This window comes from Rhodnius prolixus, unplaced genomic scaffold (genome assembly GCF_049639745.1).
Source record: "Rhodnius prolixus isolate KJV_2025 unplaced genomic scaffold, Rpr scaffold_1, whole genome shotgun sequence".
Classification (NCBI taxonomy): Eukaryota; Metazoa; Arthropoda; class Insecta; order Hemiptera; family Reduviidae; genus Rhodnius; species Rhodnius prolixus.
The window spans coordinates 37,829,269-37,854,661 of record NW_027411581.1 but is presented as its reverse complement, the minus strand read 5'-3'; the positions used below and the strand labels follow the sequence as shown (position 1 = coordinate 37,854,661).

The 25,393-nt window shown below is 33.6% G+C and overlaps 2 protein-coding genes across 7 annotated transcripts in view; one reads left to right on the top strand and one right to left on the bottom strand.

Annotated features, from left to right (window-relative positions):
- Window positions 1-25,393, bottom strand: part of Toll-6 (Toll-like receptor 6) — a 493,343-nt gene that overhangs the window by 302,823 nt on the left and 165,127 nt on the right. The gene's annotated exons all lie outside the window — the stretch shown is intronic.
- The window catches only part of LOC141459688 (uncharacterized), a 37,481-nt gene continuing 25,116 nt past the window's right edge, over window positions 13,029-25,393 (top strand). For 3 of the 6 annotated variants that reach the window (XM_074139046.1, XM_074139072.1, XM_074139054.1), the window contains exons 1-5: window positions 13,030-14,167; window positions 15,103-15,189; window positions 18,295-18,367; window positions 19,311-19,393; window positions 21,686-21,815. In XM_074139046.1, coding sequence (XP_073995147.1) covers window positions 15,112-15,189; window positions 18,295-18,367; window positions 19,311-19,393; window positions 21,686-21,815 — 364 coding nt within the window. In that variant the 5' untranslated portion in view covers window positions 13,030-14,167; window positions 15,103-15,111. Of the gene's footprint in view, window positions 14,386-15,102; window positions 15,190-18,294; window positions 18,368-19,310; window positions 19,394-21,685; window positions 21,816-25,393 lie in introns of all 6 variants that reach the window. The other 3 variants (XM_074139079.1, XM_074139063.1, XM_074139042.1) reach the window with 3 other exon arrangements.

Below are 25,393 nucleotides of genomic sequence, written 5' to 3'. Positions count from 1 at the left end.
TTGGCGCTTCAGTCGACATTGAGGGTTGCCAGGAATGGAAGGAGAGAAGAGAGACTGTATGAAAGGATTAGAGCAATTAGAAGGCGTAATATGGTGTTCCAGGTAATTTGACCTTGGCCAGCTGCTTTACAAAAGGATTGTCGAGATCGGTGTGCAGAGCTGGTGGATTTTCTGTAAAATCTTAGATTTAAAAGTCAGTTATGTTCGTATGTCTGTTTCTTTGAACCCCAGACTTCTAGACCGCAGGTCCACACAGGTTTCATTACAGAGTTATATATTATTCTTTTTGTTTTGGATCTTCTCCGTATAAGGTGGTAAAGTCTTTGAAGTCTAGTGTGTGGGTTGTACGTTAATCATCTATCCATGAAGAGCTAAAGGTAAAGCACCAGTTAAAGCTGATATGTGACAAATTACTCAATAACCTGTGATGCATCGAACATTGATATCTTTTATAAGGAAGTTAAATCCGTAGATTTGTGCCTAGAGGATTAAAGGACAACTGACAGCCCTTTTCCAGAGATGGCGCCACTCAACTGCGTTACAAACTTTTTTTGGCATGACCGTATGATTTATTAGTTGAGCATTATAGTAAGTTATCTAGTTAAATTATCCTGATTAATAGTTATTTAAATTTTCATTAAATCTTTTAAAAACTTAAGCACAAAAAGGTTTTTATTTTATGAAATAACGAAAAATGTTTGAAACGTTGAAGTCATTTTGATAAAAAATAAATGTCCGTTCCCACAAACAAAAATCTTTTATCTAATTGCATAATAAACAACATGATCACAATTCTTTATTTACTTCAGATGAAACAAATTAACGATGGTAATTACAAAGGGAAGACTTTTAAATATTTACATGTATCAGATCAGCTGCATTAGGAACAAGTTTAGATTCGGATTTGTAAAATACATACAGTTTAATGGCATTCTCTATCCTTAAAAATTATGGATAAACATGAAACAGAAAAAGATGAAACCAACCCCAATAATATGTTTATGAAGTCAATAAATCAAAGCCAATTCCAAAAGTGGTGGAGGAAGGTTGGGATTGCAGCCGGTGGATGCTACCGTTAGACGTAATCTAGAACATTAATGGGGGCGGATTGGAGAAGGATGTTACATTTAACTGGTCATCACTCGGGAGCGGCTTTCAGTTTGGAAAGTTAAACGATTGGAAGATTATCACTTGGTTCACACCCCAGCCAGATCCTCTCGCATTAATTCAACAACCCCTCCAATGCACGCTGGATTTCACCAGAACAATTTTGCCTACAACGTACATCAATGTGTGTCCAACATACAACTGACGTCGGAAAAGCTATAATTTACAGTTTGTAATTTATTCAGTCAGTTCAGTTATTTATTCTTAATGATTTTAAAAAAGAGTTTGTTTTTTTTTGTAACAATAATTATTTTTATAATATCCGCTCCGGAAAACGCTGAATTCATCAAAGTTCGATTTGGCCATGATTTGTGCATTTGTAACCATTTAGTTCGTTAGTCTCACTTTAACTCAAGGCAGTATTTGATGTAGGTATGTATACAATTTGACTGTAGGATTCAAAGGCATTATTCTGCAAGCAGTAATTTGATCTAGTGCTAAGCTTACGAAACTAATAAACACTTACGAATGAAATGAAACAATTTCATTTAAACTTTTTTTAAAAAAAAAAGTTCCCGTTTCTTTATAATCTACATAAGAGAAACCAGAGTAGTTTAAATATTCAAGCCGAATCCTGAATTCCGGCGGAAAGGGCTTAAGGATTTCCCAGGATATCCTTATAAACAGGAAGTTTGGCCTTCTGAAAGGATCCAGACTGTTGGCTCACTCGATTTTCTCTTATTTTCTCAAATTCCAACTTACAAATTTTCTTCACATTTCTGGCATTGCAGTCACATTAAATTAATCCACTTACATGTTTGTTAATCCATACACTGGAATGTAAATTTACTGGAAAAAATATCCCAGCCTCCTCCCCTGGAACTACTCTAAAACGAACTTTTAGATAAAAGTTAATATTTGTGTATATAAGAAGTTTACAATTAGTAAAACAAGTACAAGTAACAATTAGTACAAGTTTAGCAATTCTATGAGCTCGTATTTCGGAGAGAATTTCAAAAAGTGAACTTACTTCAGGTTGCAGTATTTTAGAGACAAATTTAACCATCTTTAATAGCACACAAGAGATTGGATTGTAGTTTATACAAAAATACCTCTTTAGAACAAATCTTCCTCATAGACGCCTTTAAGCAAATTAGCCCGGAAAAATGTTACAAATAGAAGTTGACCATATGTAAGCAACCTTACAATGATTCAATAAAACTGTAGGAGTCGTTTTTGAGAAAGTATCAAGAATGCTAGAATATCTATTCGGTTCAATGGCACTTCCGATCAGCCTATTTCCTGTCGATTTGGAAATTTAAGGCCAGATTGCCTAATCACCAATTACTAATTACTAATAAAAGTAGAAGATCCACATAAGTGCATCGAGTTTATAGAAAATTGTTTATGCCGATTTTGAGAATATTTAAAAAAAAAAAATAACAGGGTTGGGATTAGCCAAGTGGTTAGCGTATTTGATTCCCACGCGAGCAGAGCTTAACTATTATAAAAAAAAATACGTATTAATTATTTTAAATAGTTGGAAGTTAAATGCTGAATCCTTAAGCTGCACTCCATCAAAAAACAAATATTGTACAATCTGCAAATTCGTGTGAATACAGAATACAGATCTCTATTCCATCTATCTCTATTCTATCTATCTCTATTCTATCTATCTCTATTCTATCTATCTCTATTCTATCTATCTCTATTCTATCTATCTCTATTCTATCTATCTCTATTCTATCTATCTCTATTCTATCTATCTCTATTCTATCTATCTCTATTCTATCTATCTCTATTCTATCTATCTCTATTCTATCTATCTCTATTCTATCTATCTCTATTCTATCTATCTCTATTCTATCTATCTCTATTCTATCTATCTCTATTCTATCTATCTCTATTCTATCTATCTCTATTCTATCTATCTCTATTCTATCTATCTCTATTCTATCTATCTCTATTCTATCTATCTCTATTCTATCTATCTCTATTCTAGCTATCTCTATTCTAGCTATCTCTATTCTATCTATCTCTATTCTATCTATCGTACCTAATCAAATCAAATCCATCTATCTTATTAAGGTTGCAGATAAGTAACAAAAAAATATTTAATAGCTATTGTATTACATTATTACAGGAAGGTTTTTTTTAATGAGATTAAGATAAAATTAGAATCTAATGGTACTATTTTGGCTGGTAGGTCGTAAAAGTGGGCCAAGCACGTGGTATTTTTTGGTGGCGATAACAGCCACAGAATGTGCGCGTGAGTCTGAGAATAGCTCTACTACTTTTTGACACAATCCGAACAGCCATCTGTTTCCTGTTTATTCAACAGAAAGTACTAGAAATTATCCGTACCACTTGCTTCGTATAACTGTTCTCAAAAACTTCGCAAACACAACTTACCATGTTGTGCTCTACTGTATGGTAAAAATGTGCGCTGGATAAACCAACTGGAAAATATATAGGTTATACGAGTAGTTACATAAAACAAAATCACATACAAAAACCGCGTCCATATATTTAGAATCTCTTCTCTGACATTTACATTAGCGATACGCTTTACCAAATGGGGATAGTGATAATGCAAATAAATTAATTTCAAGGATTAGACTACCACTCTTGTCAGTAAGCCTAATCTATTCCAGAGGCATCATGCGTTGCAATTGAATCGCTGGCGGTTTATTGAGAAATATTAGTCTCTAATAGTGTCCTTTCTGCTTTTACATGTTACAAAGGTGTATTAGAATTCAAGATTATGTTATTAATCAAAGAATAAATATTAAATATTGCAATTTTAAGTGTGAATGTTAAAGCACTTAGAAATCCCTAACAGTAATAAGAGAGATCAGTTCATATGGCTGAAGGGAAAAATAGGATCACACTCAAGTAAAATGATATGGGTGACATTTGAAGAAGATGCTCAGTTAGAATTAACAGGAGTATAAGATGAGGTTGGGTTTGAAAGCTGGAGATTGTGATAGGATAAGCAGTTGTGAAATCTTTGATAGAGGAATTTTATCAGATCAGACACGAAGGGAGTGGATAGACCATTAGGTAGAGTTTTAATGGAGACATAGTAAAGAGAGTTGTCTTTTCGAAAGATTTTTAGATTGTAAGGACTAGATTCGGTAAAGATTGGAGTGCTTCACGGGATCCCACAGCTTTCAGTACTTACCTCCATATAGGCCTCAGCAAACTTTTTTACTAAGTAAGTTTGTTTTGTAACGGCTAAAATTACGAGCTGAAGTATGGACGTAATGAACTAGAGAACTTGCAATTACGTTGAGTCGTTTAATCAACACTTTTACTTAACTTTTTACTCTGAAGGTTTATGTTTAGAAGATTTAATGTTGGCGCTATATTTTTAGTAAAAATTATAGATTTGAAAAAAATTAAATCACGATTTTGTAATGATTTTGAAATAAAATCACGATTTTGTAATGATTTTGAAATTAAATCACGATTTTGTAATGATTTTGAAATTAAATCACGATTTTGTAATGATTTTGAAATTAAATCACGATTTTGTAATGATTTTGAAATTAAATCACGATTTTGTAATGATTTTGAAATTAAATCACGATTTCGTAATGATTTTGATAATTGATTTTATAACTGAATAACGATAAGAAAACGTCGTGAGAGTTTTCAATATAATATATACTTAATTCACCGAATTCAATATTATTGTAATAGTTAATTTGTGAACAATATAAAATGGGAAATAAGATGGATTTTAAAACAATCTATTGGATTAATCCCCATTTCTATGGCGACAAAAGGGTTGTTATGACAATTTCTACTGAGTCATTAACTCGAATGAACTTCACACCCGCCCGTTTTACTTCACTACTAGGTACAGCCCTTTCATGTGGAAATCCTTTGTCCACCACTCACATATAAATCATCAATTCGCTTTTGATTACAACCTGTAGTCAAAATGATTTATTACTTATATTCGTGCTTCATGCCATCATCCACTTTTATTTTCATTCTATTTATTATTATACTATTAATCATATTAGACAATTTGTATTTTATTTATTCATTTGTAGTATTTAGCTTATGTATTATTTTTGCTTTCAATACATTTTGAAGACCCTATCCGCTACACGTTGCTAATCTTTCCAACACCAAGATTCTGATACTGCAATTAGTTCTCTACCAGTATATTAAATATTTAATAATAATAATAATAATAATAATAGAAAAATATTTGTATTAAAATTTTATTGGTGTCACGTTAGCCGAGCGGTTAAAGACGAGCCCCGCGCCATGCCAAGAAGTATTGTGGTACTAGGTTCGATTCCCAGTCTAGGCCTTGGGTTCTATTTAATAGTTAATATGAGAAATTAATAGTAAATTAGTGCTGGTTGCTTCCGTCCACCACAATAAAATTAGTTAACTTTACTATTCTTTATTATTATGTTTTAAACCATCATTTTAAGAAGTATCTGCTCAACATCTTTTATAAACCAAAATTCATTGATTTTATCAATAAAAAAAATACCTTTAACTATTTTTGATAAGAATTGATATAGAATCCACAATTCGTTTGAAAAGACAAAATATAAAGATTACTTAAGGAGTAACTAGGTCTGATAACGGCCTAAAGAAACTTTTGAAATCGTAGGGCTTAATCCTTTCCGTAGACAATGATAAATCCGGAAGTGATGATCTAAATTAGCATTACGTACAGGATGTACTATTTATATGCGAGATTTGAGTGATATGCACATGTATGTGCGAGTGAATAGGAGAGTTAAGAACTTAAAAACTGCGAATCAAGTCAAGGTAACCTGCTGATAAAGTGCAACACTCGACACTCGAGCGTTCGTCTCTTGCAAAAAGTAGAGGAAGTGAGTGATAAATCCCTCATTCTCAAGGTCTTGGTCGAAAAAACTTCATAATTTTTTTTTTTTAATTTGTAACGATATCTGTTGAATAAGAAACAGTAAAGTAAGTTAAGCAATGCCTGTTTTTTTTTTTTTTTCAGGCGGGCTTTACGTCCAACTACCAATCAGGTGTCGTGGACAGAGCCGACTAGCAAACATACTCGTACTTTCGCTAATAGGTCTCGCTTCAAACCGCTCGGCTACCGTCGCACCTGTATCTTGAGAATAGATAATACGAATTTGTCGCAAATAATTGTTGAAAATTTACGATTATTTTGCAAAAAAACTTTATGTTTAAGTTCACAATAAATTAAAAACAAGTTTTTTATTTCAATAAAAAGCAAAACTAATTGTTTTTTTGAGAGAAAATTAAAAAATTTAATCAAGTGGAGTTGAGAAGGATATTTCGCTCCCAATGCAACTTGTATTCAATTTTGTATCCTAGATAAATACATTTGAAAAGGTATTTTTAATTTTTCTCACTCTACAATACTAAGAGAAGTGATTGAATATGTGCTGATTTACGATTCTGTACTTTCACCCAATTATGTTTTCAATTTGGTTTTTACAAATTAGTTCGTGTGTGTAAGTTTTGGTCAAAACCGTTCTGCTGCGAGTCACAGACTCCTTTTTTCCCATTTCCCATCACAGACTTTTTTTTTCATATAGATTTTCTTGAAAACTGCTCCGATGTGGATCTATAATTTTTATTAATAGCATTCAGGAAATTTGATTCAGGATACTGGGTGACGGGTTGGGTAAATTCCCTCTAAGGTGTTATTTTATTGTTAGTGTTAAAGGGAGTAAATTTTGAGGTTAAAATTGAATTTAAAGAAAATTCTTTTACCAGAAGAACCTCTTTACTAATTGGATTTTCAACGAAAATTGCTCCTAGGATTTCTTGATTACTCCATGTGAATATTTCATATACACAAATTAATTAAGTTTATTTCTATTATTTTTACTTTTTAAAAAACTCGTTTTAGAGCCATGCTCCTGGAGAGACTTGGTTTAGGGCTACCCTGTAAGGTTACATTTTACTTTAATGTTTACTTACAAACTGTATAGTGTTTGTAAGAATTTCATTGCACCCAAATTTTTGGAGTTTTAAGAAAATTTGTGAGCTAGAACGTTGAGAATGGCAGTAAGTGCAAGTCATGGGAGTGCAATACCCGGATCATTATTTATTTATTGAACAAACATCTGCATTGCTACAACTGACATTGCGCACTGTGAATACATTAGCCAATCCTGGCACGAATCTTCCGAAGACCATGATTTCCGACGCAATTTATGAACGACCATGTCCATTTGCACTGCTGCAATTTAAACGAAAAATATAATTTTTTTTTTTTTGCAATTACTTTTAAAGTTATTAGTTTTTTATTTAAATAAAAACTTTACTACCAACCTAAACTGTCTGTATTAAACAATACAAACGTGATGATACAAAATGTATTAATTTATTACTTTTAATGACCTTGCACAGTTGCAGACGAGCGAGGAGCAAGATAAAAGCAAACACAAATGAAAATCTAGGTCAGCATTTGAAAAAAAACGCTCATATATTACATGGCAAGCATAGGCTGCTACATACAGTTAATTGAGCGTACTCGTGAAAAATGAAATGGATCCCAGAGATTCATATGAAGCAATGGAGCGTACATTTTATATATATATATATATATATATATATATATATATATATATATATATACATATGTATGTGTGTGTATGTAGGATGTATTCTTTAGGGAATCAAAAGAGAAATGTTGGAGATAGCAAGGGAAAGGAAAAAACGGATGGCCGTTAGCCTATAACACAAATTCCTTTTGTGCCCACATACAATAGGCTTATTGTAATCGCCCATGAAATAGGAGTTTATTTTGGTATTTACTTTTTAATGGACAACTAGTGGGGCACCTTTTATCCTTTTTCTAAAAATTTAAGGCCAATAGAAAAACTTTGCAATAACGATTCGATTTCAACATGTTCATAAACTGGTAATCATTTAAATCTATTCTGTACATCTATACTTACTCTTATTGTCACAGCCTTTGAAGGTCCTCAGCCTCAGCCTCTTCTGAACATCCTTCCCCTCTGAACATCTATACATAATTACTTACTGTTACTGTCAGACTACCACAGCCCTTAAAAGGCCTGAGCCTCAGCCCCTACAGTCTTCCATCCTTCCCTCGCTACCGTCTGTACATCTATACTTACACTTATTTCAGACTATCATAGCCTTTGAAGGGCCTGAGCCTCAGTCCCTACAGTCTTCCAACCTTCCCTCACCACCCCTGAACATCTATAATAACTCTTACTATTCAGACTGTCACAACCCTTGAAAGACCTTAGCATCAGCCTCTTCTGAACATCCTTCCCCTCTGAACATCTATACATAATTACTTACTGTTACTGTCAGACTACCACAGCCCTTAAAAGGCCTGAGCCTCAGCCCCTACAGTCTTCCGTCTGACATCTATAATTACACTTACTTTCAGAATATCATAGCCTTTGAAGGGCCTGAGCCTCAGCCACTACAGTCTTCCATCCTTCCCTCGCCACCTCTGAACATCTATGGCAGCAATTAGTGGGTGAATCTAACTTTGTTAGTTTTCAGGGTAGTTTTTTTTAACTTGTACTATGTTCCAATTAAATGGTGGTTCTGGCTTTTTGAACACACGAGGATAGAGGAATGGTTACCGTTCCATCTCAAACTCCTTTTTAATAGAACATATGGTACTCAAAAGTTATCATAAAGAGGATTTAAATGGGTGGCTAAAATGCTGAATTCGAAAAAATCGCTTACTCGGAATTGTCACCAACTGCAGAGCGATTTCATTTTAGCATTCCTATTCCGTCTCACGGTAATTTACCTTAATCAAAGATCTTTAGATTTTTTCATGAAAAGAATCGCAAAAAAAAAAAAAAATTACAGGACTTTTTGGTGCGGTTCTCTGCAATCACACCAGCTTCAATTGTTTATCGAGAACCAACATCAAGTCAACTACATTTCCGTAAAAATTTGTTGTTTGAATAAACTTTGAGAATATTGGAAAGAGAAAATCGTGAGTATTACACAACTTGAGTGTTAACAATTCTATTTTCTAACCAAATATAATCTGATGTAACTTGCCAAGTAAATTCAAAGTTAAGTCAGTTTTGTCCACGTGGAGTCCTTTATCGCATAATTGTCTGTCCCTTACTTTACGCATTGCTTCACTTAGACGATGTACGATATCCCGGAGGGTAAAACCAACTCTCAGCTTCTCTAAATGAGTTTCTACACTCAAAGTCACACCCCTTGAAACATAACCGTGCGCCTGATATACATATATATCCTCTCACATTCTGAGAGGGAATGTAGATAGTTATTTCGCAGCAATCTGCATGCAAGTCTTTATTACATGGAAACTTTAATAGCCAAAAAAATTAAGTTACTTAAAAGTTCTGGTTTTAGTTATTATTAAAATTTCTTCTGACTGATTCTAAACGGCCGTTAGCAATACAACTCAAGAATCCAAATTCTCCAGAAATTATCTGAGATCATTTTGGTACAATGTGGCCCTACAATCTGGGCAACTAGCTTGATATTGAGGATGAATTCTTGGTAAACAAACTGATCAAATATTTTGTATTCATTATTCATTTATTACTAAAATTGAATGAATTCTTCTAGTTCTATTAATAGATTTTTACATTTGGGTATAAAAGAAGAGTCAATAGAAGAAATGACCACAAGATCCTTGTGAAATAAATCACCATTGTCGATACTCTAACATAATCTCTCTTTCTTGTGTGCTCTCCTTCTTCAGAGGCTTGTGAAAAACATTCAAAAGGAGTTTCGAAAAACAATTTTTCCAGCCAAAGTATCAAATGATCTTAATGAACCTGTGTGGGTGCTAATGGAAGCTAAGTTATGCAAAAAATATTATTTGGAGCTATTTTCCACATATTGTTTAAAAAACTAATTTTTTTGTTCACTTACCTTTGTATAGTTTTTTCTTTTAGAATTATATCGATTTATAAACTACAATGATTACATCTTTCAACTGGAAGCTATCGCAATCTAAAAGGAGAGGCGTAGCTGTGGATATTACCGTTATGAAAGGCCCAGGTTCTGATTGGCTGATTGAACTTCCTATAAAATAGTGATTTGATTGCATCTTCCACCTAATGTTTTAAAATACCTCTTATTAGGGAAGGGATTAGCTGAGTGGTTTGCGAATACTGGATGCCAACGTGGAGATCGCGGCACACTGTTCGGTAATAGACAATGTTACCTGTGACGAAAGAACACTGACCGGATGCCGGAAGTGCACTGAAAAAAGATAAGAGCGCCAATGACCTCAGATGTTGACACGCCTTACATAAAATAAAAAAAATCTGATTTACTTTTATATTTTATATATTGTCAATGGCCCAAATGTCCCTGGATGTACAAGTCGCTCACTATAGCAAATCTAAAAGAAACCTACATCTAACCTCAGAGTACCTTAAATAAAGTTCTGGTAGGAATACTATTGACATATAAGATATTGATCTACATGTACATAATTATAATCTAAATGCAAAGAAAAGCATTGAAGCCCATTTTCGAGAAAACTTCAAAAAAAGTACAAAAATCCATTCATTTAAATACAGGTAAAGAAATTTCGGTCAACCAGGAATTTTGGCAACCTCTCTCTCTTACCCTTGTGAGAGTAAGTATGGCGATGAAGCAGATTTTTAATTTTGAGTTTCATTGGAAAGAATATATTATTATATACAGGGTGACCAAACTTATATGCTCCACCCACTTTTTTTTTTAACGGCGGGAAATTTCGAAAAAATAAAAAACACGTATTTAATCATTTTTGGTCTATTTTATTTTCCGTGATTGGCCCATTTTTTGAAACCCCTGTATCTCGAGATACAGCATCCAACTTTTGTTTTTCAAATGGAACGTTATATTTTTTGTTGCATATTTTTATAGTATTTGAGCTCCTAAAAAAAACAAAAAAAAATTTTTTGAAATCGGTTAGGTTTTTCAAAAGTTATGATAATTTAAAATATGAAAAACAAATTTCAGTTTATTGTCAAAATTACGTTATTTTTTTTAAAGAATCTGTTCAAACTGGGCACAATTAACGGATAGGCAAGCCAAAACTCTGGACTCCCACGCTTTGCTTATAACAGCACTTATGGTGGCGAAGACCAAGATCTAGGCAGGCTAGGGTTATTCGACGTTCAGGTTGTTTTTTCTACAAACGTTTGGTGAGGAGTTTTAGGAAATCAACTAATTGGCCCACCATAAGTGCTGTTATAAGCAAAGCGTGGGAGTCCAGAGTTTTGGCTTGCCTATCCGTTAATTGTGCCCAGTTTGAACAGATTCTTTAAAAAAAATAACGTAATTTTGACAATAAACTGAAATTTGTTTTTCATATTTTAAATTATCATAACTTTTGAAAAACCTAACCGATTTCAAAAAATTTTTTTTTGTTTTTTTTAGGAGCTCAAATACTATAAAAATATGCAACAAAAAATATAACGTTCCATTTGAAAAACAAAAGTTGGATGCTGTATCTCGAGATACAGGGGTTTCAAAAAATGGGCCAATCACGGAAAATAAACTAGACCAAAAATGATTAAATACGTGTTTTTTATTTTTTCGAAATTTCCCGCCGTTAAAAAAAAAAAGTGGGTGGAGCATATAAGTTTGGTCACCCTGTATATAATATATACTTTCCAATGAAACTCAAAATTAAAAATCTGCTTCATCGCCATACTTACTCTCACAAGGGTAAGAGAGAGTAAAAATCAAAAAAAGGTGCAGCAATAAAGGAACAAAGAGCAAACATTCAAAAATGAACATGATACATTCTCTTGTATGAATATAAAATATATCTTATGCAGGTGTGCAAATGGATAGAGGAGTGAATAGATTTCGGAATGAGCAGCGCTTTTCCAACATAGATCTGAAGAAAATACACTTTCAGCTTTCCAAGAGAAAAAGAATTTGTTAGAATGCAATATCCTGGGACAGAAGTTCCTATATTATTTTCGAAAAAGCGGGCTATTTGAGTGAGCTTAAAGAATGGACGTAGTATCTGTTGTACAATGCAATGCAATAAAAACGCAGCTCATTCTTGAATTATTTGCATAATAATACTGTAGCTGTCACTGAAAACGAAAATTTCAACATAAATCTGTATTACAGTACAATCATTAGGAAGATATTTCTAGAAGGAGGTAGATGGCCAGCCGAACGCAGTACTTTAGTAAGCAGAGACTGCTACGAGGTTTTTAAGAAATTCATTCGCAGTATTCCACCGCAAAATTATTAACCATCAATCCTAGGAATTTCGCTTTTGTATATTTGTCCGTGTAATTATGTTAACTTTTTGAAAAAAAAAAAAAAAAAAAAAATAGTAATGTATATTATTTGTATGTTTAGTGTATATATTGTAGTATGTTACTATATATTTTACTGTATCTATTTTCTGTAACTACTTGTATCTATTTTATTGTATCTATCGTACGTATTTTATTTTATATTGTCTTACATTTTATTGATCTATATTGTATGTAATGTATATTTCATTTTATATTTCTTTTGTACTTGTACATCTTATGTTTAATAATTGTATGTATGCTTCTGTGGACATACAGAATAAACGGTTCTCTTTTAGGTTTACTAGAATGGGGAGTAAGTACAATAATTTTACTAAATTCGAGAACAATGTTACAATAATTTACCAAAAATATTTTTTACATTGAAATTTTCTAAATCGTTATTGTATTTTAAGTTTTATACTATATCACATTAAAAACTATTTTTACCACTTATCTATCTGGCGAGATAAGGACTTATTTAATTTAAACATTTGGTTGTGAAACACACGATACTAGCCAGATACGATTTTCAAGATTCTGTCTGACATGTGTGAAACGCATCTAACTCTAGCTGACATTTCAATGTCAGACTGTAAATTCAATTAAATTTTTGTAAACCTGAACAATTAAAAGGCATCCTATTTCTTCACCAAAGCTGCCTTAAAACGCAATTTAATGCAAATTTTCTGGTTTTAGACCACGATTACTTGATTGCCGATAACTTGGCAGTGAATTTGTTGACTTATACTCTATTAAATGTTAAACTGTAGTTTTATTTAATTAGATAATGTAAATATATGAACTTGTATAGTTTATTTCTGTGTTTTATTTTCTGTATTGTCTAAACCATGAACCATGGTCAAATAATGTTTTGTCAAACTGTCTTTATAAGTAATAAATATACAATGTATCTATTTTTTTTAGCTGAAAATTACAATGATTACAACTTATAATATGAAATTAAATTGTACGATTAAATTGTCGTATTTCTATACCATAGGGACATACCTTATTATTTATAATTAAGATAAAACTATTTAGATAAATTCTGCCAATAAGTTAATAAATGATAAATATAGATCAGAAATCAACTAAAAATATCAGAAGATTTAAATAAATGCAATATGCGCACTTAGTGCACGTGATAAAAAGAAATATGAAACCATTTTCACTACAATATTTAACTGAAATAAAAGAACAATAACAATTACAGTTGCTCTTTCAATCGCAATTACTTACAGTTTCAGAGAAAACCTTAAACAGATGATTTTAAAACTTATGAAGGGAAAATTGGAAACCTAGATTATGCAAGTCTCTGGAAATTATTAAGAAGATAGTTGAAAAGTTCAGTAACCAAAAAGGTATTCTGAGTTTCAATGATTCCATTTCGACAATTCTAATATTTTCCCAAAAGTAAAATCAATAAAAGGAGGCTTGTGACTTCTCTAAAATAGCTTAAAAATTAGAATAACAAGCGAAACATATTTTAGAAATAGCAATTACTACTTGCACTTAGATTTGCAAAAGTGACAGGAACCGAGTTTTTCAATAGTAGTTTTTTACTGAAATATTTGGACGCCATGTAATCAGATTGTTAACAGAATTTATTGTAGAAACAAATATAATTAAATAAGTAATTAGCATATGTAAGCATCTTTAAATCTATGGTAATTTGAGGGAAAAAAGTTAATTAAATAAAACATTAAGGGCAAATAGCTAATACCGTAATTTCAAATATAACCGGAAATGCCCACAGGATTCAAGTATTTGGACTAAAAGTATGTGTACAAAAATAGCAATAAATGTTAAAGAATCGTAGTTTCTAGAGCTGCCTGAATGCTACCTCTATACATTGTTCTCCGGTGACAACACTGTTCGTCGCCAGATAGCGAGCAGTAAGATGCCACAGGAACGCCCTACCGTCTTCATTTTTTCTTGAGTAAGAGAAAAGGCCAGTAATCGTACAGAGTTTTCAATTCTGTAGGATCTAATAGAGGTACTATTTCCTAAAATCAAATTTTGAAACATCTTTTATTCTCACTAATATTATCCACATTGTAAAATGTACCCTAATCGAAATGACTCTGATCCCAATCCAAATAAATAATAAATTAAATAAAATAACAAATAGTCCAAAAAATTAGTGCGTATGTAAATACAAATCGAAGAGGGATTTTTGAAAGAAAATCTCAGTGTAATTACGTTTTTAAAAACTGTATCATTATGAATTAGAATTATGTATGATTCAAAATTTACGGTTTTCGAAGAAAATAGGTTAGTTAGAGTATAGTAGTCAGTGCTAGTATTATGAGTTTAGATGTACAACAGATTTACTTTTCTTATTTGACCTGGTTAGGTTCAGAGTTCTTACTTCTGCAAAGATTATTGAAGTGTATGTACTAGATAGAACTGATTTTTTTTTTAATAAGAAAAATGTGAAATGGTAGGGAAAACATCTGGATTTTCCATTAACGAAGTGTTTCCGCCCACTTTCAGGCTTGTTTTTAACCCAGAAAAACGATTCCAGAAGTTGGGTTCTTGTATGGTCTGTATCTAATTATGCAACTTTTGAATAATCTGAGGATTTATTAAGCGCGAAATTGTATCTATTTTTTGTATTTTTTTTAATTAAACAAAATAAACTTAGAAATAACAAAACCTGAGCATTCTTCGCAAATACCCTACTCATTGTTCATTGTATGTTTAATTTTAGAGATTATTAATGGACGACAACCTAAAAGCGAGATATTATTGTTTAACTTTAAGAACTGCTTGCTTACTAATTGGTTACGCTGGCTTGGTAAGTACTAATTTCCTGTGCGCTAGCCATACAATAAGTTTCATCAAATCATTGACTACTTTAGGCTGTGTTTAGTAAACTTGACATTTACATTCAGGAATCCTAGAGTATTGCACGCCCACTTTGCTTTTCTAAAGGTTGTTTTGCTCCTTCTCGATACGATTACAGAGATTGCTCAACATGGATAATGACTAATGGGGTCTAACAAAGGAAGGAAGTGTTATTACTAAGAGATATCCAAGAATTAGCAGAAGAAATTAAAACTGTCCGGTAGGACAGTTGTATAAGGGTTGATCGTCAAAAACTGCACGAAAAAGCCTAACGTTGAAAAACACCCAACTTTGACAATTTTTTTTCTCTTTTTCTATAAAAGATAAAATTCCCAAATTTTCTTTAAAATAAAGGGCAAACCCTCCTTTATGACTATAATTTTTTTGCAACAACTCAGATCTATTAGATTTTGAGAAAGAAGTTGCTGAAAATGAGTTACTAAGAGATATCCAAGAATTAGCAGAAGAAATGAAAGAAGCGAATGGAGCTAAATACGCCAAGATTATATTCAGCCAGTGGCGGCTCGTGCTTAGCTTGCATGGTTGCAAAGCTAAATTTTAATGCCTAAATTTGAATCACTTCGAGACTACTGACGCCATGACTTTTATTCATAAATTTTCAAATTTTTTGGTGCACATTACTGTTGCAACCATCCTCGCAATATTTCGTTGCAATTCGCTTTATGAATTTTTTAATAATTCCTCCAAAATTGGTTAAGATGAAATAAAATGCATAACGTTTGGATTATCATTATTTTACTTGGGTTAAACTGGTCTGAACTTTATTCCAAATTTGGATTGAAGATTTTCCTTCTTCTTCTTCTTTCTTGATGGCCTTATGATGATTTCGCATTGGCCATCTCACAGAGGACTGTTTTTATGTAGTCGGTGGTTTGTCTATTAGTATGTATGGTTTTAAAGTCACTGTCCGTATGGTTGTGTCAGAGTTATATTTTAATTTTCTTTACTGGTAAATGTTTGGGTAAGTATAGTGTTTAAGTTAGCCGGAAGTGGGCCGTTCATCTGTAATATGGCCCTCCACAGCTGATCCCTACCGTTCTTGTTTTTGCTAAAGGCCAAGATTGGCTTCGGCTGTTGATTCCCTGTCACAGGAGCATATGGGATTTATTTCTATACCAATACGTGCCAAATGATGATGAGGAGAATAGTTGTGATTGAATCTCAGTCTGCTCATGGTGCAGTAAAATCCTCTGTTTTCCGTAAATACTGCGAACCATGGTTTAACTGGTACGGAAGGTTGTATTAAGGAGTAGAATTTTCCTTTAACTGTTTTAGAGGATGAGTAAATGTCAGACCATTTTCTGTAACAGATTTGTTTTTGAAAGTTCTTTAGATATGCGGCAGTTAGTAGCTCTGTAGGTGTTTCTTGGAGACGGGTGGCCAGTTTAGCGCCGATATCGGCCTTCTCATTGCCACCCAATCCGCAGTATGCTCCTACCCGTACTAAGCAGATACAATATTCTACCGTTAGAATTTACCTTATATAGGAGAATTGACGTGTCTAGGATCAAAAAGAATGTGTCACTTCAGGATCGTTTTAATTTTTGTAGAGCGCTCATACTGTCGATCATAATGACAGAGTGCTGAATATTCGCTAACCAGATGTGGGCTAGGCGTTTATTAATGGCTGTGAGTTCGGCTGTAAATATTGAATGTAAGTTATGAGCTTTAAATTGGAAACAGGTGTCAGATTGGGAATCATAGATGGAACACCCAACACCATTCTTATTTTTAGAACCGTCTGCGTAGAAAGAAGTAACTGAATTGAGGTTTGGTTTTAAGTTTAGATAGCAAGTTGTGATTGTTTAAAGAAAGGATTGAAGATTGTGCTCAAAATATTTGTTTGCTGATTTTTTAATTTATGTTTAATAAAATAGTTATATCTGTCTGGAATATGTAGATAACTTGTTTTAGGCTAAACAAACAGTCACAGAAATATGATTCGGTTAAGGTAAAGTTATATTTTTACTCAGTGCACTCTATTGTCACTTCTTGCATCCCAAGTGATTTTGGAACCCAGCTAAGAATTTAAGCAAACACAGCGAAGATTACTTACCTACATCCAATATTTATTTTTGTTACTTTTATTTGTTGAAAGCCTTTTAAAGTCTTATCTCAAAAGAAATGATTCCTCATTACAATGATTTATATCGAAACAAAATATCATCTTAAAAATATGCTATTTTTATCAGAAATTTACTACGAAAAAAAGAAGATTCGAAAGAAACAAATGTTTTGTTAGCTAATAACCGTAACTGCTTAAGTTTTCCGTTACAATATTGCATCTATGCGTATCTAATAAAAAGTTAATTTCGGTGTAAAACGGGTAAAAACTAATTTTAGTCTGCAACCTCCAGACTTTCCAGGACCATCTGCCACTAAATACAATTCATAATCGTGAAGATGTAAAGAACAAAATTACATTTTACATGAATGAGGTAGAAACGCAAAACTTTAGTGTACAAGGTCAAGCAAGGAGTTTATTTCTTACATGAAATACACTTTCAGTACACTCCCTTACAAGGACCGCAATATTTAATGAGAGTGGACTTCGAATAAATGCTTAACACCCTAATATGAAATATGAAAGGACTCTCGTAAATACAATTCATCTATATAGCTTTTTCTTTTCTTTTTTTTTTTTGTAAACAATAAGTACTGAAACTCAAGATAAGTCAAAAACTTCCGGAGGATGTGAATAAGTTGCAAAAAGAGTGCGCCTCTGTTGAAGGTGCCCAGCACTAATTAAGCTGAAAATTTTATTTTTCATTAAATTTAGTACACTTGGAGATATCTTATTAGGACCTAAATTCAAATTTAGCGCTATTATACTCTATTAATCTGAGCAAAAAAAAAAAAATCATCGTAAACTAATTACGTAGTTGCATTTCAAATTTTCGGTTTGTTGTAAAAGCCTTTCATGGGCTTTATTGTGACCAGGAACTCTAGATTACAAAAAAACAAAATATAAATATTTCTCCTTTACTATTTATTTTTTAATTTAATATTAAACTTAACCAAAAATATGTTTCAGATTGTATATCCGATTATGATGATTGCTTATGCTCTTATAGAAATTAAGCTCCTTGGTGCAAACGTTCCCGCCCGTAAGTCAGAAAATCAGTAGCTTACTGAAAAAATTCTTACAAGTTTTATTAGAAAAGTGATCTCAACCTTTACACTTCTTTCTTATTTGCCTCACTCTAACCTATCTCCTAAAACAGCACAGAATTTCTGGTTGATAATGCTGTTGCTTCCTGAGTCAGATGGGAGCGAGGGAGTCCAGCAGATAGTCCTAAACGCTTGGTACTTTTTTATCCAAAATGCCTGAGTAAGGAAGCTAGTCTTCGAAGCGAAGGCGACGCTAGTAAGTATTTATCTGCGTTTCGTTGGAACCCCCTATGAACTGACCGCTTTTTGCACAGCAAAATGTGGATTAATCTGCATTGATAGATGCCCTAAATAGCAAGAATGAAAACAGAAAAAGCAGGTCTTAGATATAGAAAAAGTAGGCATCCTTCAAACTTGCTATAAAATTAATCAAAGAAATATCGAAGATCTCCACCGCAGGCGGAGGAAATAATGCAACCAATAGCACATGATTGGCAGAAAGAGCTTTATCGGATGGAGAAGGAATAAAACCCACAACTCACTGAGCAGGATATAATGGCTATCTTTCCTCTTCAGAAAAGTAAAACCCAAAGCCTTGCACTCAAGACTATAGTCTATAGCCTATAAAAACTAATTAAACAACCTGGAATGGATGGATACTCTTCTTACAGAGGCCACCTATGAGCTTTTATTGTCTGATAAGTGTACGGAACCACTCTAGGACGATTGATGGCTATTCACCAAAACTATGCATTGTTAGTATCAATACCATTTTTAAATCTCTCTTCACCAAAATTGAGACAATTTTAGATCTCTGCAAACTTCCATCCAACAAAACTTCAGATCTGATGAATCTATCTTATAAGAGATGCCAGGCTTAATTTTAGTTTAAAATAATGTCAGATTTCACAAGCGAACAACATACCCATCTTGTTTCAGCATCAGTAAGAATATTCTTGACGACTGCATACCACACCTTGGTGGTGTTTATGTCAGGATTAATGAACATGGGCATATATTCGGTAAACAAAATTTAGTTTTTAATTAGATATTAGATTAGATCTAATTTAGATGTTTATTTACAGCTTTGTCTATGCAAAAATATGGACATTGGGACCCCTGCCTTCTTAGAACAACCACCAACAACTAACATGGATGAGGCTGCTACTTTATTCTCAAAGTGTTTCCTATTTCGCCTAATATATTACCAGTTTAAAGTGCTACTAACGCTGAACCACTCAGATATTGACCATTTATTTACAAGGTGGCAACTTTGCACATATAACAATCTCAATAGCAAATGACTGCTTCTGTGTGCTTTAATCTGAAGCAGATGGGGTCATAAAAAAAACTGAGAACTACTTAAATGGCAGGACGAATTTTTTTTTTCAATTTGGATTAATCTCAGTAAACATTTTACTGGTAACCTATCACCGCCATATTCAGGAGGGTGCCATACCAACTTAGCATACGTTTGAGGACTTCAAGCTTTATTTGTCTCCAACCTATTTCCAGTCTGATGAACGCACTTGGGGTTTATGGAGGTAGCCTCAAAACTGCTTTATAAAAAGCCATCTGCGCACGTTCCAAATCGTCGGAGTGTGGGTAGCCCCAAATATCCGAACAATTTAGCAACACACTCTCTGCTATTGACTCGTAAAGCAGACATTTAGCCTCCCAATTATCAGAATTCAGGAGATCTAAAACAGAAGAATTGGCGGCCTTAAATTTAGTGAGGTGCACTTAGCAGCAGTGCTAAATTTGCCCGAGGAAAAGAAACGGAAATACATGTAATTTCCTTTTAACCAGTGGAAAAGGATTCAAATTCATCTCCCAACTAGACAATACATCTATCTACATGAACAAAGGATAAAGGAAGTTTATACGACTCTCTTAAGGATGGACTTCAAACAAGACACCTAATTGAAGCCTTCAAGAAAAGTAAAATCTAATCCAAAGTAACTCTTTCTTCTAGGCTGCACTTGGAGCGTATCAGGAGCTGTAGGCCGACCCTATTTTGGGCCTGCCTTCGGAAGTTATGATCTTCCAGATATAGCTTCGACAAGCCTTTCAAAGTCTGTATTTGGGACCGGGAGGCTTGGAGACGCGGTCCTCCAGTTAAGGGGAACTCAATGTGGTACACGGACGGCTCCAGAAAAGAAGAAGGGGTAGGAGCGGGAGTGTACGGGGTGAAGCCGAAATGTAGGTTTTCGGTTAGCCTAGGAAAACTGGCTACCATTTTTCAGGCTGAGTTAGCTGTAATTAGGTTCTGTGCTGCCGAGATTGTCGGACGAGGAATAACTAATTCTAAGGTCGTGATTTTCTCGGACAGCCTGGCGGCTCTGCGAGCTATCAATGGGACTGTCTGGGTGCCCTGAAGGAAATTAATGACCAAAATAAGGTCTTTTCTAGTGTGGTTGCCTGGTCATTCAGGACACAAGGGAAACGAAGCGGCAGATTTATTGGCCAGGGAAGGCTCTGAGGGACACTTCGTTTCCTATTTGGGGTCTCCAAGTGTCTTAAGACTGCGGCCATTAAACTATGGGTGTAGACTAGGTCTCAGAAGTGGAGGCTTGTCACCATAGGGCAGAGACAGGCGATGGAGTTCATAACGGGCTATTCGCCAAGGCTGACTGAAGAATTAATCCGTCAAGGATAATTGTAGGCCTATTAACAGGCCACTATAGGCTCAGAAAACACATGTATCGCATGGGTCTGGCAGATGATAGCCTTTGTAGTTTCTGTCAGGAAGAAGAGGAAACGGCACTGCACGTGTTATGTTAGTGTGAGGGGCTTGTCTGGCTAAGGATGTTACTTCTTGGGGAGGAAAAACCAAGGCCTGTGAGCTTTACCCAAGAGTCGCTCTCCAGTCTGATTAAACGGACGGGTCTGGTGGGCGAGCTCTAGATTAGAGGACAATAGATCCAATGGGGTCGCAGTGGCGTAGGCCTTAAGGGCCGCCATATTAGAATCTTATCTCTTATCTTAGGCTGCTCGTATGTAAATCTAAATTGCCTTTCTGAATATCATCTACAACACTGCAAAAAATAAAATAAAGATTGAATAGTACTTGAGGTGAGCTACAGTTTGCATGAAGATTTCAAAAACCCGATTTGCTTGCTGACCACACGCACCTTACTTCTGCAAGCTCTAATATTGTAAGTGTTCGTTTCAGTCCATTTCTGTCACAGTCCTTGATGGTAGCGTATCCTAACACAACCGGTTTTCAAAATAATAATGATAATTTCGAAACAACCCTTCTTAACTAAAAGCATGATTTCTAAAAATATTTGTATTCTTTTCTTCTTTTCCAGAATAACCGGAATTTAATTATTAAATCGTTGTATTTCTATCTGATTTTCCTATTTTGGTGTTTGATCCGCATTGTGGAAGGGGTGATGTATGTGAACATTCTTCAGCTGATCATCTTTATTATTCTCCTAAGTGAGTAGCCATATTTCTTTTTGCACATTTTATGTATGTAGATATTTTATGTTTCGGTCATTATTTTTTTAGATATTTTGTTGGGACATTGACAATGTTTATTGCAAGTCATGTATTTTACAATTTTATTTATGTAGATTTACTCACCCTATTTGTCTTTTTATTTTCAACCAATTATCCTGCTAAGTATAAAAGTTAGTTATTCAGAGGAAATCCCCATCACAGTTGATCCCAAATTTAGAGAGTAAAGTCTGTAAAGTTGTTTTTCTGTTCTGATAGGTTTTATCTCTAACAGAATTTCTTTGCTGTTAAAAGTGTAAAATGGTGGAAAGTTGGGGGATAATGGACAGTAACCAGCTGGCCGTCAGCTGTTCAGAAGGGGAATTTCGTCTGTGTGTATTTTCACTGAGAAAATGATGTTTTTTTCCCCAATTCTCCGACTAACAGAAAATAGAAATAAAATTTAGAGTTAAACTTTTTCTAATCAAATTGTTATATTCTACTTGGAAATATGTTTTTCGATTTTATAGTAGTAATCCATTAGCCGACCTTTGTAGGGCATAAGATTCTAGGATGAACTCCCCCCCATGACCTTTTCATACTAGGGTTCTCATGGTTCTAACGCGTTTTCTTCAAAGTCCAAATTTTGAAACATATTACATTTAAAATGCGTAATAACATTAGTTTGTAATCCGTACATTTCATCGAATTGATATTTAAAGTTAGTCTACACCAATTCAACAACAGAAATATTTTTTTAAAAACAAATTATTGAAATAATAGTTACATAAGCATATATTTCATTTTTCTTTTTTGCTAAATTTGGATATAAGTCGTGATATTTAAAAAATAAAATAATTAAAAAATCTTGGATTAAACCAAGTTACTATTATTTCCACCAGCTCTACTTTATTCATTTTTAGGAAAGATTCTGGAGCAGAGGTTCCCAATCTTTTTCGGTTTGTGGTTCCCTAAATAGTCGGATTTTTTCCGCGGCGCCCTTAATATACATGAGATTTTTTCTAAATTTTTGACTTTTTTGAAAAATTGGAAAACTTTCCTTTTCAAAAGCGGAAAATTAAAAACAGATACTATTTCCCTTGGGATAATATAAAATATCTAATTTCAAGTGTTTCGGTAATATCCATATGGAGACGGGACAACCACCATGCGGTTAGGTTAGTTGGAAAATAAATTAAACACGAATTTTAAATTCACAAACAAGAATTTAAAATTCGTGTTTAATTTATTTTATTTATGGCTCCGGGGAGCCGCGGCGCACACTTTCGGAATCACTGTTCTAGAACATTTCTGTTAGATCTCATTCGATCTTAATATTCAACAGAAAAACGTTTATTATTTCAATTTTAGTTTCAAATTTGTAGACCAACCTTTACCATTTTTTTAAATTTGTTTATTTTGTAGATTTACTATTGACTCAAAAAATTTTAAAAAATTTAAGTTAACTAAAGATAATTCTAGAATTTATTATTTAAACAAAAATAAATAATTCGCCTCAAAATCAATATTATTTTTTACGTAAATTATATGAGTTTGATACCAATGCAAGCGGAAATGGAAAAGTTAGAAAATATTGTTTTTTTTTTTTTGCGCATCAACAGCTGAGTTATTAGCGCCCGGAGCTTTTTCCAGTGCACTGCCGGCCTCCGGACAGTGTTCTCTCGTTACAGACAACATTGTCCATCACCGGACAGTGAGCTGTAAGAAGCTCCTAGGAAGAGAAAATCTAAGGGTCAGCTGCTGGATTCGAACCCGGGACCTCCGCGTGGGAGTCCAGTATGCTAACCGCATAGCTAATCCCTTCCCTAGAGAAAATATTGATTATTTTATTTTAAAAATAAAATTTGAATTATTAATGTTGTTTATAAACTCGCCATTATCTAAGCATATAGTCGCTACCTTAGTAAACAGGACTGGTTTGGTGGTACTAAATCGTAATTCACTTCAATGCACTTCAATTGCAATTCACTCTTTGTTAGGCACGTTTAGGGAAATACACGTGCTATTTCTCTAGAAGCTTAAAAAAAAAGTTAAGTGAACATTCGCTCGACTATCTCCTAGTAATGTTAGCACAAGGTATATTTTCACGAAACTAAGAATTTTTCACATTATTACTTATTTTAACCCAAGAGGAATGCCCACCCCTAAACGCTTTCCACAAAAACAATTCTTAAACTAAATTTTCTATTAAAAAAAAAATACTTGAGTAAAAGTTTTAATCAATATTTCAATATTTATGTACTCGTATGTATTGTATTCACCGGAAGCTAGGAGCTATTTTCTAAATAAACTCAAAAAAGTGAATAATTTATTAAGTAGAGGGGTACATCCGGTTGAGCAGTTTTCCCCTTCTTTTGGAACCCCCACACTAGACTTAAAAGAACAGAACTAAACAGACGCTATCGACTACTTATAAGACTTTTAGACGAAAGATCAAAACTCTCTCTGGACAACAAAAGGTTAATTTATACTTCTATTTTTAAACCCATCTGGGCGTATGGAATAGAGCTATGGGATTCAACCAAAAATACAAGAAGATGTTATGAAGGCAAAAAGATCAAGTCTAGCCTAGGTGAGGTTACGAAGATGAAATTGTAATAGGTTAGTTGTAGTAGTTGATTCCCACTTACAAGTAACGTAAGTGTTAAAATTTAGATTATTCTATTCATTTTAGGGAATGTTTGTAGGAATAAATAACATAGATGTCGCTGGATAGATGGTTGAAAGCGACGCAATCAATAAATAAAAACTATTATTATCGCAACAGTTTCTTTAACTATTCTTCAAAAATTTTCTCCACAAATCACCAAAGGAGTCAGTCCCTTCAATCTAAAATACTTCAAACTATTGTAAACGCTCCATTTTATGTCTCCAACTTGACTATACTGACTGACCTTAACATTCCTTTTGTCACACAAGTTGCTAAAACAAGATACAGAAAACTCCACTTCAACAATCTCATATAAATCCTCTAGCTAAAAATCTTTCCTCAAGAACTCTTCCTGACAACCCGAAAAGACGCTTTAAGAGACAATGACCTCCTAAGTAAAGAGAGCGACTAATAGCCTAATGTTTTGGAGTGTTACCACTGGGTAACTTCTCCACTCGTATACTTCTGTTATTTATTGTTACTGTTATCACTGTTACTTGTAGCGCCAACGCGCTGATTGTAGCAAAAATAGACGCCAAAAAAAACCTTCTTAACATACACAAAAAGGACGTATATTACACAAAAATGTACAAAGAGCATGTTTATTCCTTCTCTCTCTCTCAAATATACCCTTAATCGAACTTACCGAGAAAGTTTTTTGAATCAAAGTTGTAGATTTATAAGTTTTGCAACTAAGTTTCAGTAAAAACCTAAAAGTGCTTGGGAGGAAAATCACAGAAAAATCTATTTAATAAATTGCTACTTGCGGTGAGTCATTATTTTTTAGTATTTCACTTCTATAGTTGAACGTCACTATTGTATAGGTGTCAAGACAGTAAAATAAAACAATAATAATATTGTATAATAATGAAACTCTAGCCTACCACCCCTCTTCCACAATGGCCTC